Here is an 18,200-nt window from a genome sequence, read left to right as displayed (position 1 = left end):
CTGAGCTCTCAAACCCCCATGCTTTCTCTGTCCCAGAGTGGAGAGCAGGGAGGGTTGTCAGCCACAGCGGGGAGGGAAGGAGCAGATGATGGCTAGAGCATCCACATCAGGGCTGAATCCAGATTCCAGTTGGAATCAGTGGCTGAAGTCAGGCAGGACGCCCCAGCCCGCTCCAGAGGAAGGAGGGGAGGAGTGGGGGGCAAGTCCACGATGCTGAGAGGGGTGGCCAGAGCACCGCCCCCAGGAGGAGAGGGAGGGGTGGCGGGGTTGGGGGTTATCCAGCTGCCATCCCCACTCGCTGGTGCCCAAGTGGGAGGACCGCAGCTGCCCACTCCCTCCTTCCCACACCCCCGCTACCTGCCCAGTCCCCGAAGCGAATCGTGAGGAGACTGCGAGCCAGCGGGGCCGAGCCCACAACTTTGCAGCCTCGGGGAGGACGAGAGCCGGCGTCCAGGGCTCCTCTTGTCGGCGACAAGAGCTCGGTGAGTTTATTTCCCCACCCATCTGCGGCGGTGCGGCGGAGGCAGCGGTGGCAGCGGTGGCGGTGCAGGGGGCGGCTTCCCGGGCGTCCAGGAGGCGGTGGCCGAGGAGCCGGCGGTCGCCCGCGCTGCCTGCCTGCCTCTCTGGGGCTCTGGCTGTGCCGCCCTCCGCGGCGGGAGAAGCCGGCGCCAGTGCTGAAAGGACAGCTCTCCGCGCCTCCGGGGCCGCCCGCGCGGTCTCGGCTGTCCCCTTTCCGGCATAGGGCCCCGGCTGAGGCCGCCCGCCGAGAGCCCCATACTCCCCTCGCCTCAGTCCTTCGCCTTCCAGGCGCCGCGGCGCATCTGGAGGCTGCTCCCGCGCCCCCCTGGCGACCAGCGTGGGGAAGACACTTGCTTTGCTGGAGCCCGAGGCCGAAGGCTCTCTCTGGGGTGGGCAGCGCCGCCGCAGCCCCAAGGAGCTCACGGCTGGGGGTGATGCCTAGCTCCCAGCGACCACTCCCGGGGCGTGCCCTGCGCTGGGCCCCTGCCGCGGAGAGAGGCCTGCGCTCCCCTCCGCGGCCGCGGGTCCCCGGGGGGCACTGGCACCTGCAGAGGGGACTCCAAGGTGATCAGTCGCCCATTCGGACGGGACAGCCTGGACGGAGGCCTCGAGGCTCTCCCCCACTCTGGGTGCAGCAACCTTCCTAGAACTTTTCTTGCTCCTCCGGCTCCCTGACTCCTTAGCCCCTGGAAAAGTTCTCTCGGGCGCCCAGAATCTCATTTCCCGGCGGCCTCCGAAGCTGGGCAGGAACCAGGGATGTGGGGACCGGGGTTGAGTGGAGATGCGGTGGGGGCTGCACTCGGCGGCGGGGGTCGATCCGCTGAAAAGCTGGCCAAGCAGCCACTCCTGCGCCCAGGGCGGGCTTGTTGGTGCCGAAAGGGTTTCGGCGCCATCGGGGTTGTTTGGGTTTCTCGCTCCAGGAGGGCGGAGGCAGGCGCGAAGGGGGGATTTTAATTTTGTCGCCTCAAATGAAAACGCTCTTTGCAAAGAAATAGCCAGGGCTGCCAGCGTCGGAGAGGCGGGCTGACCAGGACCGGCTGACACAGGTATTCTGGCTGTGCCCCCTACCCCATCCGGTGTCTGAGCGCGTGTGTGAGTGCATCGATTGTTTTAATTGATTTTTTTTTAAAGCCAGGTGGCAGCGGCTACGTGTATGTACACAGATATACACATACACAAGCACAGAGACCCAGGCGCACACTACACGTACAGAGTCACAATACAGAACCCCCCGCCACACACACACACGGTTATCATCGCATCACGAGCCCACCGCACACAAACCCCCAAAGAGCATTAGGTTACCGGTGAGGTCCCTGAATATTACCCAAGAAGTGGGGGAGCAGGGAGCGGAGAAAGGGGAGGTGAAGCTGGACTTTCAGGAGGTAATTTCTCTTTGCCCCCACCCCAAATCCCTCGCGAACTATTAAGCGGTCTGAAGGAGAAATCCCAAACCTGGGCTCCTTTTCACTGCCATAAGGAAGCGGAGTCCTAGCCCCTCACCCCTCATCCTCTACGGACTGAGAACAAGCCCCAATCTCGCTCTTCTTTTTGCCTGACCCCGGGGCGCCAAAGCGCCGAGGGAGCTGGGCACCTGGAAATAAAGCCTGGTCCTCAGAGGCCGTTGTGGTCTCGGGGTCTCATGCCTGCTTGGGCCCGGGCAAGGGAAGAGAGGAGGGGTGATCGAGGGACAGGGGTCGGGGAGCAAGGATTTTCGTGGAGCAGCACCGACAGACAGCGACGCAGAAACGCCCTGGGGCGCCCCCTGGACAGCGCAGTAAGTCTTCCTCTCACCCTGGGCCTCTTAGGAATGTAATCGAGGATGCTGGCCCTGAGACTGCTCAACGTGGTGGCCCCCGCCTACTTCCTGTGCATCTCTCTGGTGACCTTCGTGCTGCAGCTCTTCCTTTTCCTGCCCAGCATGCGCGAGGACCCCGCAGCCGCTCCGCTTTTCTCGCCTGCGTTGCTCCACGGGGCACTCTTCCTGTTCCTCTCAACCAACGCCCTGGGCAATTACGTCCTGGTCATCCAGAACTCCCCTGACGACATGGATGCCTGCCAGGGGACCTCGGCCAGGAAGGCTTTATGTCCCCCACCCAGCACCCACTTCTGCCGAGTCTGCGCCAGAGTTACCCTGAGGCACGACCATCACTGTTTCTTCACCGGCAACTGCATTGGCAGCAGAAACATGCGCAACTTCGTCCTGTTCTGCCTCTACACCTCCCTTGCTTGCCTCTACTCCATGGTGGCTGGTGTGGCCTACATCTCTGCAGTCCTTTCCATCTCCTTCGCCCATCCCCTGGCCTTCCTCACGCTCCTCCCCACCTCCATCAGCCAGTTCTTCTCTGGTGAGTGGGCCTTGGCAGGCAGGTTGGGCCCTACACAAAGACCTCTCCTCCAACACCCCCAGCCCCAAGTTTGCCAGATTCGGCAAATAAAAATACAGGATGCCAAATTAAATTATAATTTCAGGTAAACAATGCATAACTTTTTAGTGTAAGTATCTCCTAAATATTGCATGAGACATACTTATATTTAAAAATTTTATTGTTATCTATCTGAAATTCAAATTAACTGGGCATGCTGTATTTTATCTGGCAAACTTCTCTCCCCACCCTTATCCTCGTTTATCATCTCCTCCTTGCTCGCCACTGTCCGTTTGCTCATAGAATTGTGGCAATCCAGGAAATACACCTGCTATGTGCCAGGCAAGGCTGGGTGCTGGCCAGCCCTACATGCAGCCTGTGAGGTACACCCATGCTACGACCTTCCTCTGCCTGGACCCCAAAGCTGTTCACACATTCTACCAAGGATTTTGCCCTCCAGAGGTCTTGCCAACCAACCACAGTCAGGTTGACAGGATGCCAGGCCAGCCCCAGCAAGAGGCTAAGCTCTGCCCTCCTGCCCAATATGTTTGACCTCCATCAGGTGATTCTCCAGCCTGCAGATGGCTCGGGGCAGGGGGCACCTGGTTGGGGATGCAGCCATGTTTAATGACTCCATCTTCACACCAGAGTCATGGAACTGGTGAGGGATCTGAGCCTCCAGGATGCTCTTACACCTGCAGGAGCCAGGCATGTGAGCCTTCACAGTGGTGCTCAGCTAGGAACTCTGTCGAGGACTGTATTTTATGTAGCATGCCCCAAGAACAGCTTCCTGATACCTGACCCAGAAGGACCTCGCTCCTGGTGGCAGTTCTTACCACTTTATCTGGTCTTGAAATTTGCCCCCACCTCATTTCCTTCCACTCCATCCCTACCCAGGCCTTTGATTCTGATTGACTCGATTCTGACAACTGGTAGCATGCACTCATGTGTGTATATGATAGCAACTCTATTTCTCAGATGAAGAAACTGAGACTCAGATGGATTAAACGGCTTGCCTAGAATCTTACTAATACTATGTAGCAGCCCCTGGCCTGTCCCCATTAGCAGCATAGGGAATACATGTTTCCTCACCCATTGACCTTTCAGGGACAAAGACAGAGTGCAGCTACTTCCACTAAGAACCCAAGATTGTCTTGACGTCCCTGGGCTGGACATTAATAAAAATTCCGCTCTACTCTGTGGGGAGCCATCACTTTGGTCTTTGTTGGGGCTGCAGCCTGGTCCTTTGCAGGCATAGAACAATTATGCCATTTGGCAGTGAGAACAAACACAGAGGCCCAGGAAGAACCCAGTTGTCAGGGTTGCCTTGAGGGCTGGTGGCTGAGCTGGGCCCAGATGTCAGAGCTCTCGGCCCTTCTGGATCCTGGTGCTGGCATAGGAGGCTTCTGGGACCAAAATAACCAGGACGGGGGAGGGTAGGTGGGCGGGCTTAGGGGGTGGAGTGTGAGCACAGGCAGGTGGAGGAATGAGGAGAGCCAGAGAGCCTGATTACACTTTCTTTTCCAAGTAGTTTCATCATATAAAAATGGATGGTTTCAAAGAGAAGATCTTGAAATGGTTTGATTTGAGATAAGCCTGGTCTTGAGGCCTGTCCATACCTGCTAGGTTTGGGAGACAGTAAAGAAAGGAAGAGGGACCTATTTCTTTAATCTGATGGGAGAACAGAGCCAGTCAGTGCCTACCTTGGGCCCAGATTCCTGTTTCAGCAGAAGGATGAGTCCCACTATCTTTTACCTCCTCACCACACCCACTAGGAAAAGGAGGCCAAGATTTCTAATCTGCATCTCTCCCATCTCACCTTCCTCTGCCAACATTTCATTGTTCCCCTTCCCAGTTTTTCTACTCTCCCCTCTCCCACGCATACACCTCACCTCTTCAGCTTCTCCCTCCCTATCTCTTCCCCTACTATTCTCAACTCAAATGGTTGAGGACATACACTATCGCAGCTGCTCAGGAAGACAGGTGGACAGGAGGGAGGAAGAAGCCCCAAGTTGTTTAATAGACTGAGCTCTTATTCCGCAACTGTGGTACTTCTTGTCCCCAGCTGTGGTATTGCCCTTGAGTCAGATCTGCCACCAGAACATGGACTGGCTGTAAGTGTGGGCCCTGTGAGTTAGAAGTGGAAGGGGTCCTCTGATGGCTGCTGACACCGAAGAGGTAAGAGGCTGGACAGGTGGATTTTAGAAGTCGTCTTCTCTTTTGGCTTCATGGGACCAGTACATTGTGTCACCTCTCTGAGCCTCATTCTTTTCATTTGGGAAATGGAAATGATGCCATCATTTCCATTGTTATGGCATTTTGTTAAGTATGCTAGCAGAGTGGGTGCCACCAGAAAGTCTAGTAGAAGGGAAAGGGGATTAACGTTTGTCAAACACCCATCATGTGCTACTTACTGTGCAGGTCTCATTTCATCCAATCCTTATGACAAGTCTGTGATGTAAGTATTATTATATGTATTTTAAAGGCTCGGGAACCAAAAGGTCAGCAAGATTAAGTTGCTTCAAAGCTATACAGCCAGCATGATTCCAACCCAAGATATGAACTCAGGGTTGCTAGCCTCCAGAGCTCATATTCCTTTCACCACACCACACTGCTTCTCTGAAGCTACTTTTTTGATGAATGAACCACTTTGGGAGGGAGGGAGCTTCTTGTCCCTGGATGTATATCAAAGATGCTAGGCAATGATCTGTCAAAGGTTTTATAGATGCTTGGTAGGAAGCAGGGATGGAGAGATTAGGTGATGTGACCATTCAGGCCATTCAGGAAAACTGATTTTCTAAAAGAAGCAGAACTATTGTTAAATAGTTCAGAGGATCTGAGGCAGCCAGGTTAGACAACTTCAAACACTTCAAGAAAAAGCAGGTCCCCAGAATAGCCTTTTGTAGCTGCCGTAAGGGGCCGGGAGCAGGCCACAAGGTCTTCCTCATGCCTTGATTTATTGCCAGAGAAAAAGCCCGTGGAAAATAGCTTCCATCAGCCCAGGCTTGTCCTTGTGGTTGAGCTGAAGGCAGGCCTGCACTTGACAGCTCTGATGTTCTCGCACTTCAGCTTGAGGGTCATCTTTGCCTGTCAGCATTCCCGGAGCCCAAAGGGATCCATGGTCCCTGGATCCTTCCTCCTGCATGTGTCTGCTTGAGCTAACCTGTGCTGACAGGAAGAAGTGGGTCAGAGGGATGGCACAGCCCAATGTGAGCCCTGTCCCTCTGCTGCCCCCAGACAGCTGAGGGGCTGCTCAAAATGCCAGCTGGAATGAGCTTCCCTCCCCTGGGCAGCTGGGCTTATTTGTCTCCAACTGTGCAAAGAGAAACCTGCTATCAAAGCTCCGAGAGCTGAGGGCAAGAAGAAGCTGCTAATGAGCAAACCCAAATTGGGCCCAATCCTCCTGGCAGCTGAGTCCGCCACTGCTCAGACTGGACAAGTTTTAAAAGCCCAACCCTTAGGGGTCTGGAAATTGGAGCCTGGGGAGACCAGGGAAGAGGTGGGCTGGGCCAGGGGAAATTGGAAAAGGGAGGGATATGGTTGAGATTTGCAGAGGTCAAAGGGGTTGTAAGATGGGATCTGTGGAGCAGGGCCCCTCATCTCACTGGAGGTGGTGGTGCTGGGCTTGCTCTGCAGGGAGAGAGCGGCTGAGGAGGGCTTTTGAGTTCTCTCTAGGGCCTACTGCCCTGGCTGCTGGGTAGGTCAAAGTAGGTGTCTCTACCGTGGCTGCCAAAGTTGCAATCCAGCCAAGGTGAAGGAGAAAGCTCTATGGACTAAGGAGTTAAAGTTGAGCCCTTTTTGGATGTAGCCTCCTCACCTATGAGTGGCCTTCAGCAGGGAGTACTGCACTGAGTGTGAACCAGAAAGCTGGCCACTTCACACACGATTTTCCTGAATCAGGCAACCCTATGGAATCGTTATTATTATACCCATTTTTCAGATGAGCAAACTGCATTGCAACTCAGAGAGGTTAAGAAACTTGTGTGAGACCGGAGTTGGGAGATTCAAATTAAGCATGGACTGACCACCCCTACTCTGAAGAAGACTGTGATGTCTCTTACTCCATGAATGTTTAAGAACGAGTAATAGAGAGTACCGGTATAGAGGGTTTTACAGGAGGTCCTGCCCAAGGCAGTGGGCTGGACTAATGACCTTGGGGACCCCTTCCAGTTTTAGCAAGCTCTGACTGACAGGACAGCTTTGACTGAATGTTCTGGTGGCCACGCTGTCCACTTGTTAACATTAATGACTGAATTATTCTCTAACTCGTCATTCTGCACTGCCCTAGGAGCTCGTGACTTATTCTTCTTGATGACTAGGCTCTGTTCTCCATCATGCTGTCACTTTCCTAAGTCCTCCCAACCAATGCTCCCAGCTCCATAGGGAGAAGTTGCTCCAGTCTAGACAGCTGCCCAGGCACCAGCTCCCTCTCTAGGATCCTCAGCTCACCCCTCTCTCCTCCTGGGAAAAATCCCTTCTCCCTGATTCCAGACCAGGAAGAGAAGGCAGACAGAGACCAGCATCTCTGACTCAGAAAATGTTAGTGTATAGGCACTTCTCCCCACATCCTTGTCTCTCCCCTTGCCTCAGGAGCCACCGGCACTAAGAAAAAGTTAGGGCAACTAGTTTATCCTTCCTCTCCCTCGCCGCAGCGCTGAGATTGCTGCAAAATGTAGCTTCGATCTCATTAATCTCCTTCCCTTCCTAGCAGAAAGCGCCTACCGTGATGGCAGTTCTGTACGTGGCCTGAGTGTAAAGCGATTCTGGTGTTTCCCCGCCCCCTCCCCCGCAGGAGCTGTCCTTGGTTCTGAAATGTTCGTCATCCTCATGCTCTACCTCTGGTTTGCCATCGGCCTGGCCTGCGCTGGCTTCTGCTGCCATCAGCTGCTGTTGATCCTCCGAGGGCAGACCCGCCACCAGGTGCGGAAGGGGCTGGCGGTGAGGGCCCGGCCCTGGCGCAAGAACTTACAAGAAGTGTTCGGAAAGAGGTGGCTGCTGGGCCTGCTTGTCCCCATGTTCAATGTCGGAGGTGAGAGCTCCAAGCAGCGGGACAAGTAGCTGGCACTGCCATCATTTCTCTGTGTGTGTGTCTTGACCTCTCCTAAACATAAGACCACTGCATCCTTGTCTCCATCCATGACCCACTACAATCTCGGGCTGGTAAGGTCCTAGCATCCACCGCTGGTCTGTGACACATAGGCTGGTGAATCATGACAAAGAGAAAAATGGCCGCCCAGGTATTGCTCTGCTCCTCATGCGGTAGCCGGGTGGCTGCTGTTAGGAGGTCTCTGCTTTTGTTTCTTCTCCCTACTTTCCCCCGTTGCCTGCCTCGTCCTCTCTCCACCATGTCTCACGTCATCACTGCCATCTGCTAGAGCTCTTCCTCTATGCCCCCTGTTGGAAGTAGGGAGTGGATTTTTGCTGCTGGTATGATGCTCCCTGAGACCCGGAGGCTGGCAAAAATGTTTAAAAATTACCAAATGTTTAAAATTACCAAGTCAGCTCTGCCAACTGCTAAGGAGGTTGAGAAGGAGGGCTGTGTGTCCTCATCCTCTCTGTGGAATTATGGGCAGTGGGAGGGAATAAGGACTCAGTAGCTTGCTGCTCAACCAACCCCCCGAGTTGCAAGGCCTTTTATTTGGGCCACAGCAACAAATGGCCTGGGATCTCCAGCTGCTGTCCCCTGTCCACCCTACCCCGCCCGGCCACCACAGCCCAATCCAGGACCTAGTTGGAAGCTTCCTTTCCCTGGCACTTTTCCAGCCTTTCCTCTTAGTCTCCAGCCTCTGGATCCTTGCTAAATGCTGGGAAGGTGAGGAGAAGAGAGAAGAAAAGAGGATGTATCAATAAATGAGAGAGGCATGTGACTGCATAACCACATAGAAGGGGACACACGTGTGTGTGTGTGTGTGTGGGGGTGGTAGGTAGAGTAGCAGCATAAGGCAAGGCAGGCTACATGAGAGAGAGAGAGAGAGAGAGAGAGAGAGAGAGAGGGAGAGAGAGAGAGAGGTGGGGGACACTTAGGGGAGGGGAAGAGAGAGGGTCACACAGAAGCTGGGTGCTGGGATATATGCAGAATGAGAATGAGAGAGGTGAATGGCTCGTTTTTGCTCTGTATAAAGAACATTCTGGCAGCTAAAAATGTTCAATGTCTAAATGGCTGCCTGGGGAGGTAGCGAGCGCCCCCAAACTAGAGGTACTCCAGCAGGGACTAGGCAGTCATCTCTAGCAGGCAGGCCATGGAAAGAGTTTCTGCACAGGGTCAGGGAAGAGAAAATTCCTTCCCATCCCAAGATTCTAGTGTCTTCTTCATGATTGTCAGGTCCAGAAGCAAGATCTGTAGGGATGCTTATTATTTGCTTTTATGGAGGGTGGGCTGGTCATGGAGGGGTCTGAAAATCATGATGCAAACTTTCAGGACCCTACCAGCCACCGAAGAGAGAGTCTCTAAAGAGACAGGACTACCCGGGTGTTATTCCTAGTTGAAGGGGCTGGCATTTGAGGACAGGCAAATGGAGCAGTATGAGGGGCAGGTGGGGGCAGTGGTGGAGAGAACAGAACTAGAAGGTCATGCTCAACTCTGAAGGGTGAGATTGGTAGAGCTGAGGCTGTGGAATGAGGGAAACCAGAACATAGAGGTGCAATTGGCAGACCCGCTTATCTGACTGGCTCTGAATAGGAGCACTGTTACGTGTTCTGAAACACAGAGGACCAGCCTCCTGGGGCATATGAAGGAGTGAGTACAACACAAGTGCCCTTTCCTGACACAAGTCTGCTATCCATGCAGACAGCAGAGCTGAAGCCCACACCCTACAGTGTCCTGCTGGTGGCCACAGCTAGCCCAGCTGTTGCCACACTACGTCCTGAGTTCTTGTGCAGAGCTTGAAAGGCCTTTTCCTCGGTTCTACCTTCCTGCCCCCTAGAGGGCTAATGTAGTAATGGCTCTACCAGCTCATACTTCTCCCTCTCATATTCCTTCATTCAAATATGCTACATATATTTATTGAATGCCAACTATGTGCCCTTTCAGGCACTGGTTATACAGTGAACAAAACAATGAGGTTCCTGCCATCAGAGCATCTTGTCACTGCCTTCATGCACTGACTGTAACCCCCAGAAAAATGGTCACTCTGCCATCTTAGTGGTCAGCAGGGCAGGTTACTTGGAGGGAAAGGATGGGGCAGAGAGGGCTGAAAGAGAGACCAGGCTGCCTGGATGGTGGAGTCATTGGGCAACATCCTCACTCCCAGTTCTGGCCAAACCTAGGTAGTGGGAGTGGAAGGGGAAGGGGAGAAGCTGTGGGCGATCCAGGCCTTAGCTCTCTCCTGACCCCAAAGCTCAAGCTTGGAAGCCAGCCCAGCATTCCCAATCTCCTGGAGCCTTAGTACTACGAGGCAGGATGTTGAGGGAGAGAGCCAAATGGAGACCCACAGGGGTCAGCTCCTGGCAGATTGGGCAGTGGGGGGTAAAGGTGGGGAGGTTGCTAGATATGGGACTTGCATTTGTACACATGGCCCTGTACTGTCGATGAAGAACGTTAATAAAATATGTGGTTTTAAATTGGATTTGATGTGATTGTATGGGCACCGTGGTTGGCAGCAGGGCTAGAATGCACTGATGTAGTCATAATAGTTGTTAAAATATTTAAGGTAAGTATCAAAAATACTTCTGTTCAAGTAGGTATATCACCTTTGTCTAGACTGCTACTGCCTGCCCCAACTGCTCCTGCTCCTCCCCTGGGCCCCCTGGCTCACTTGGTAATCCAGCAATTACAAAGGCATCTGTGTGGGACCCCTAGGACCCTGCTCCAGTATTTCAGCCAGTGTCCATTGTGATGGGTCAGCATTATGCTGTGTGGTTGGTAAATGTGTGGATATCACCCCTGGTCAGCAGCACTGGGATCTGTGGACACACGAGACCAGGGATGGACCTGGGAACTCTTTTCCTCTTCTCCCGCCTCTTTCCATTCCAGAGGACAGGTGGGGAGAGGATGAAGGGGGTAATACACCTGCTCCTCCATCACAGCCAGAGATGACCACCCCAAGGATCATCCAGGCCCCTTGTTCTTTCAGCCCCTACAACATCTAGAGAACTTGGGCTGCCCAGCCCTGGGGACAGCCAGAGGGGTTTGAGCCTTGCAGGGGGTGGTCCCCGAGCAAGTGAATGAGCATGACCTCTGATGCATCCTAAAGATGTGCAGGCCTGGTCCGATGGAGAACCAGAGACCCCTACACCTCTCTCTCTGGGCCCATAGAGGGGCTCCTGGGAGCTCCCCATCAGTCTTTCCTGCCCATGCAGCTGCAAAGTGCTGATTCTACTTGGGCTGTTGAAGAAGCTTCAGCCTATGCCAGTGTTGTATGTGGGTCTGCATTCCCTGGACACAGGTCAATGGGCGGCAGCCCCCAAATGTGCAGGGAGGTGGGGAGGGGATGAATGGAAATGTGGCTAATCCCTTCATACTCAGCTAATGCTTACACATTCTAGAACATGGGCTGTCTACATGCCGCAGTGAAGACACACCTGCAGGGAGTCGTCCCTGTATCCTGGATACAAAGGCAGATAGGAGGTGCTCAATAAATACTGACTGAACGAATGTACCAATTTTGTGCTGATCTACCCAGCACTGTGCTCTGCACATTGTGAGGCTAGAAGACAGATGAGACAACTCTGTTCTCAAGGGGCTCACTTCCTGGGAGAAGTTACCGAGAGTACTCAGAGGACAAGAGCATGTCTAGCTTCCTTTTGAGCAAGGAAGGATGGATGAGGTCTCAGCAGATGGAGATTGACAGGGAGGGCTTTCCAGGTAGAAGACACTGGTCTGAGCCTTGGAACGGTGAGCATAGAGGACACCATAGAGAAGCAAGAGAGTTAAGGCGAACAGTTAGAACCTGAGCAGCGGGGCTTTGAATGCTAAGCTGAGGTCAGGATTGAATCTGGCAGGTAATAGAGAAAATCGTGACCAAGAGAGCTACATGATTTGAACTAGATTTCAGAAAATGGAGCCTACAGGTGGACTGGAAGTGGTAGGGACCCAATAAGAGGCATTTGCTATGATCTAAGTGTGACGTACCCAGAGTTTGGGTGGGAATACTGGCTGTGGGCTGGTCAGGAGGGGAAGAAATCAGAGCCACTTCACAGATGTGGAATGTGACTAGAAGGGTGCTGAGGAGAGGGCCCAATGTGATCCTGAAGGTTGAGACAGAGAAGTAAGAGTGACCTCAAAGGACAGGCCATCAGGAGCTCTGGGATAGGGAGCATGACCCTCGGGTTTAGGATCACCTAAAGCACTCTCCTCTGACACTGGTCCATTGGTTGGCCGTTGATAGTTTCCTTCCTAACTAACCACTCTGCCACCTCACGAGGAGGAAGGGATCAGGGCAGTCTGCGTGTCATGCTTTGCAGCACAACACTCTGGCCCCCAAAGCCGAGGTGAATCATCTGTCTGTGAGAGTCTAAGTCATGGGTCCTCTGGCCCACATATCCGCGCCAGATAGAGGGAGACACTTGGCTTCCCAGTGCCTCGATATTCCCATCTGGAAAGTGGGCATTCTGCTTTGGCTTATGTTCTAGTGTTGGGTTAGGCAAAATATGAACCGCCTCACTCTGGGGTTCAAGAACCAAAGGAGCTTAGGAAAGAGGATGAGCTCAGAGGAACTTCGATCACACCCCTACTCTTCGATAATGAGGCAACCAATTCTTAGGTCCCAAGGCTCATCTTCTAGACAGTCTCCTTTCCTAAGGATATGGTTGTCCCTGCCACTCATGCATTTGTCTGCCAAGTGCTCTGGTTCCTCTCTGTACCCTGTGTCCTCCAACTGGCCTCATTTTTCCCCTTATTCCCCTCCTGCCCATCCCTGGGTGTGCTTTCATGGATGCTTGGGAGGCAGCCCCTCCTGTCAGGGGGAAAAGGAGAGGGATGAGCAGGGAACAAGGATGCCTTGTTGTGCCCTGTCTGAGATGCTTTAGAGGTGAGGCATCAGCTAGGGTGGTCACCAGCTAAGGTGGACCTGGTCACCAGCTAGGGTGGGCCTACTGGTGGAGCTCAGGGTGTCTTCCTTGACGTTGGCCTCTGCCCTCGTTTCCCTCTCTGTAGATGATGCTGACCCAGGTCCTCTATTCATTCCTCAAACAGTCATTGATGCCGACTAGATGCCAGGCATGATGCCAAGAACCAGGAATGCAAAGATGAGCGAGACCCATTACCTGACTTTGGGGAGCTCACAGGGAAAAGGACCAATTGTACACTGTGTGACTCAGTTGCTGATGAGAAAGAGAAGGACTGGGTGCTAAGAAAGCCCAGAGGAGAGCACACACTTGGCTGTGGGTAGGCTGGAAGACTTCCCAGAGGGAGCAACATCGGGGTTATGCAGGATGAATAGGAGTTGGCCAGGCAGAAAAGCAGGGCCATGGGTGAAAGTGGGGATAGGACAGACTGTGCAGAGGCAGGGATTCCAGGTGATTTCTGGGATTTGGAGTCTCCATTTAGAAGTGATGAGGCATGAATATACATACTGCAACCATAGTTGGAGGAGATTTCAGTCCTCAGGCCACACTTCCCATCGACTCTTCTTCCTCTTTCTGATCACTACTTACCAAACCCTGACTCACCCTAGTTCAAGGGCGTTCCTCTTAGGTGAGTCAAGCACAGACTGACCTCTAGTTTTTCTAATAGTCAGCAGGGTCTTCCAGGTTGGAGACCACAGGTAGAGTCACATTCATTTCCCAGGGAATCAGTTCTACGCACATCAGAGACCCCTACACCTCTCTCTCTGGGCCCATAGAGGGGCTCCTGGGAGCTCCCCATCAGTCTTTCCTGCCCACACAGCTTTAGCAAATGGGGTTAGAAGGAAACCATTTCTACCAAGATGGCGTCCAAAAACAAAGATAGAATTGAAAAGGCTAGAGACCCTGAAATGTAGGGATGACCTTTCATGATGTGCAATCCACCCACCCTGACTGGTGCGGCCTGCATCCCCTTCATGGCCCTCTACACCCAGATGGGCATTTCCCGACCCCTCATAACCTAGTGGTCCCAACATGCCTCTTCCTTCAGCCTAGGCCTCTCCCAGACTCTGTACATCCCACGTCTCCAAGGGCCTTTCCTAGTGAGGTCCGGCCCCAGGGGGAGTCGTCCTCTACACTCAGCAGTGATCCATTGCTCTGACTCCTTCCCCACTGTGTGGGTTTTATCTCTCTGTTCTACTGTAAACCTTGGAGGGCAGGAATGGCAGTGGCGGAGTCCTCTGGGTTCCCGTATACCTACAACATAGTGAAGGGCATGACACTATCCTTGATGCTGTAATTCTACCATGAGTAATAATGACTGACATTTCCTGAACATTCACTTCATGCCAGGCCCTTGTCATATACACACTTTATCTGTATTAACTATTTATTCTCATGGCAACCCTTGAGGTATGCTTTATTACTACCTGTTTTTTTCCCGGTGAAGAAACTGAGGCACAGAAAGGTTATATAACTTGCCCAAAGCCTTGTGGGTAGTAATGGGCAGAGCTAGGATTACTGCCTGCTTCTGAATTTATCATTTGAACCCAGACACCGGACTATCTTTCTATTGAGGACTATTGTAGACACTCAATCAATCCCCTGCTGAAAAGTAATAAGAAGTCAAGTTTTCATTCATGAATTGATTCATTCATTTAACACATTTATTGAGCACCTACCATACAGTAGGAATTGGTGGAGACAGAGAAAAGAACTAGGCTCAGCCTCCGCAGCTTTCTCAGAGCTGACAGTCAGCTGCTGAAGGTGACTCTGCAGGTGAAAACAGGCTGGCTTCAGGACCTACAAGGTATATCTGGTCCCTCACAGGCTGATAATCATGAACAAATTGCCCTGCATGAAAAGTTTCTTTTGGAAGATGATTGTGGAGGTCTGTGTGAAGACAGCCCAGGCTCGGGACCCTACCCCGGAGCTCAATGACGATGCCTAGACAGGAAAAAAGACCTGAGCTATATCTGGGCTGCTGCCCTCCTGGGCAGTGTCAGGGTGCCTGCAAGAGGGGACCAGACACTATCAGAGGACTGAGCACGGCTGAGCATGGCTCCACACTCACTCCCTCCTGGAATCTAGGGAAGGGAGGCACCAAAGACCCTAAAATGGAGTGGGCTCTGAGAAGAAAACATCTGCCAAAGATCCTCCAGGACATGTGGGTAAAGAGAAGCCTCCAGAGGGGCCAAAGGGATGGCTGGTACAGCAGGGGACACGTTAGTGTCCTCCCCACTGAAGGCAGCATTAGCGCCAAGCTCTGCAGGCTGCGATCAGGGTGCTGACCTGGAACCCTGAGTCCAGAGCAGCAGAGGGCTGGTGCTGTGAGGCTTTCCGGAGAGGCAGCAGTCCCTGTGTGGGCTCCTCCCCGAGTCCCTGTTCCTGAATGCCCCCTTTCTGGCCTGCTTGTGATGGCCGAAAGCCCCACCGTTAATATTTTCTTTAAAATAGCAACTTACCCTTTCAAATTCTGGGAGGGATTTGCTTGAGTTGCCTTCTTTTGCTGCCTGACACCTGAGAGTTGGGCCAGTAGCGGTCCAAATGGGGAGTTTTAGATAGAGAAGAGGGGAGAGTGGCATCCAAGGCATTAGGGACTCTGAGGGAGAGGGCGTCCGCACATGAGTAGTGGGAGTGGTGCCAGCCTGGGTAACTCCTCCAGCAAGGGGCAGGAACTAGGCCTCTAACGGGCAGAACTGAGTAGCGGGGCTCACATACCTCATCTAGTAAGTGGCATCTTGGAAAGATCATCACAGTGTGAGACCAGAGTGCCCAGTAAGTAGTTCTGCTACTGAGTCCTTGTGTGACTCTGGGCAAGTTGCTACCATCCTTGGACACTGGACTCACTCTTAGACTTATCGAGAATTGGACACGCTTGGAGCACATTATTTGAGTGACCCCCAAAGGGGCAAGCGTGTTCTATTTTGCCACAGACTCCACCCCTCCCCACTGTCCAACACAGAACTACGCACACTCTTCCCCTGCCCGTTTGGTCCCTGTAGGCTTCGGAATCTGTGATCCCTGAGAGGCTAAGCTTCAGGAGATCTGAGTTCTAGTTTCACTGTGCTCTAGATATGCTGTGTGACTTTTCACAAGCCACTGGGGCCCAGTCTGGTAAACCTGCTGAGGGCACTGTGCTGTGGACTTTAAGGGGGAAGGTAGGAATGGTGCTAAAGCGAAAAAGCAGTGAGGGGTATAATTTCAGAGTTGGAAAGGCAGAGGAGGTGAAATGACATTCGATTTTGATGAATTTGGAGCCAGCAGAGGTCACCAGCTGCAGGGGAGCGGCCCGGGGGTGGGAGGGAAGGTGGGGAAAGGCTGTTCCTGCTTTTACTCAGCCTATGAGGCTTGCTTGCCTGGTCCAGGTGCAAGGAGAGGGCTAAAACCCAAACAGGCAGCGAGGCCCACCCACCTGAGCACGCCTGGCAGCTGAGGCCCAGAAGTCCCTCGCACGTGCTGGGTAATAAATACACAGAGGAGCCGAGGGAGAGGGGACAACGGCTCACCGGAGAAAGGATTTAATTAGCAACGCTTTCAGAAGAGAAAATTAAATTACAGGAAACAAGGATGCCCTCTGAGGAACACGAACCCCCTAAACTGATTCTTCAGACCCCCACGCGCGTCAGGGCCTCAATTCGACTGCCGAGGCCCCACCCGGTGGGACAAGGGCCGCGCGGCGCTGGGGCTCAGCTGCACCTCGGGCTGCGCTTCCCTGTAGCACGTGGTGCCCCGGCACCCTCCAGAGCCCGCTGCCCTGGCTCGCTCCGCCGGAAGGGGGCGCAGCCGGGCCGTGCGCCCGGCTCTCCAGGCACGCGCGCATCCCTGGCAAAAGTTGGGGCACGGGAGGACCTGGGGCGAATTCAAGCCTGGCTTGGAGAAGCTGCTGGGTTTCTTGCCTCGCAGAGCCACAAAGAGCTTCGAGGCACAAAGGGCAAGATTGGAACCCCAGGCTCCACTAATATGCTCTGACCCCAGACTTCAGAAAAGTGGAGAACCGGCCTGATCTAGGGAAATAGGGTCAGGGAGGGCGAAGACAGAGCAGTCTTGTCTACACGCCGGTTCCCGTCATTCACCCCCGTGCATCACCTTCTGGGAGGTCTTCAGAGCTCACAGCCTCACTTCCATCCCTGCAGCCCCTCCGCAGGTACTACGGCGGCAGGTGGCGGAGGCGGGGTGTCCCCCCACTCCACTTTCTCCCTACCACCGGAGAATATTTTTATTTGTAACAATAACTACCATTCTTAAGCTCCTGCTAGATCCAGGCTCCGTGGTGAGTACCTGGCCTAGGGAAATTCATTGAATCATGACCGCAGCCCTGTGCATGTGACTAGCCCAGATCTGCGGAAGATGAAACTGGAGCTCAGAGAGGCTGAAGAAGTCGCCCAGGAACTCTCAACCGGTAAGTGCTGACGTTGACATTCACATCGCTCTCCTCCAGCAGGAAGTGCCCATTTTTGATCCCTAGCTCGGAGCCTCTCACGTAGTAGGTGCTCGGTAGGGTTTGCTGAATGGATGGCAGGTGGTTCTTTGTTGATGAGAGAGAATATTAATAGCTGAGAGGCAGTGAGGATGAAATGAGATGGTGTGTGTAAAACACCTGGTACTGCACTTGGACCACTGTGAGCATCTAATAAAAGCTGGGCCAGTGCTTCTCAAACTTGGTAGTGCATGGGAATCACCTGGGGATCTGGTAAAAAAAAGCAGACTCTGAATCTGGGACCTATGATTCTGCATTTCTAACAAGCTCCACCAGGGATAGTGATGCTACTGATTATTGTGTGGCCTAGTCCCTCCCTTCTCTCTCCTCCCTTCCCCTGCTCTCCATCCCAAACTTTTGCGGTAGTTCTACAAGTTGAAGTAGTCTGCATATTTGCAGTCATCTGAGGTGTTTTAAAAATTACTGATGGGGTGAGGGAGGGGGGAGGTCTTACCTCCCAGAGAATCTGATAGACTTAGTCTGGGCGTGGCCTGGACATGGGGATTTTAAGATCTCCCCAGAAGCTTTCACTGTGCAGCCAAGGCTAGAACTGCAGCTACAGAGGTGCCTGAGGAGCGCAGTAAGAGGATTGAGGAAGTTCACCTGATACAGGTGTGGAGGACAGATCGCATGGGAGACTGGGCCAGGTGTGAGATTAAGGATCCTGGCTAGGGTGGGGCTTGATCCTCAATAGCTCCCCATCCCCTGGCTCTATAGCCCTGAAGAGGGGTGAGGCCTGGGACGCACTGGGGAGCATGCTTGCCAAGTATTCTGTAGGGTGTGTACTAAGGAGGGGCTCTGTTCTGGGTGCAGCAGGGTGTGGGAGGCAGGCA

General features: G+C 53.3%; 1 protein-coding gene across 1 annotated transcript; it reads left to right on the top strand.

Annotated features, from left to right (window-relative positions):
* The first annotated feature begins 255 nt into the window (after positions 1–255).
* On the top strand, positions 256–8,289 carry ZDHHC22 (zDHHC palmitoyltransferase 22). Its single transcript, XM_039884339.1, has 3 exons — positions 256–482; positions 2,328–2,867; positions 7,678–8,289. The coding sequence occupies exons 2-3, from the start codon at positions 2,342–2,344 to the stop codon at positions 7,941–7,943; spliced, it is 792 nt and encodes a 263-aa protein (XP_039740273.1). The 5' UTR covers positions 256–482; positions 2,328–2,341; the 3' UTR covers positions 7,944–8,289.
* Positions 8,290–18,200: the final 9,911 nt, after the last annotated feature.

This window comes from Pteropus medius, unplaced genomic scaffold (genome assembly GCF_902729225.1).
Source record: "Pteropus medius unplaced genomic scaffold, Ma_sr-lr_union100, whole genome shotgun sequence".
Classification (NCBI taxonomy): domain Eukaryota; kingdom Metazoa; phylum Chordata; class Mammalia; order Chiroptera; family Pteropodidae; genus Pteropus; species Pteropus medius.
The sequence above is the reverse complement of the archived record's forward strand: the minus strand, read 5'-3'. Positions and strand labels throughout refer to the sequence as shown.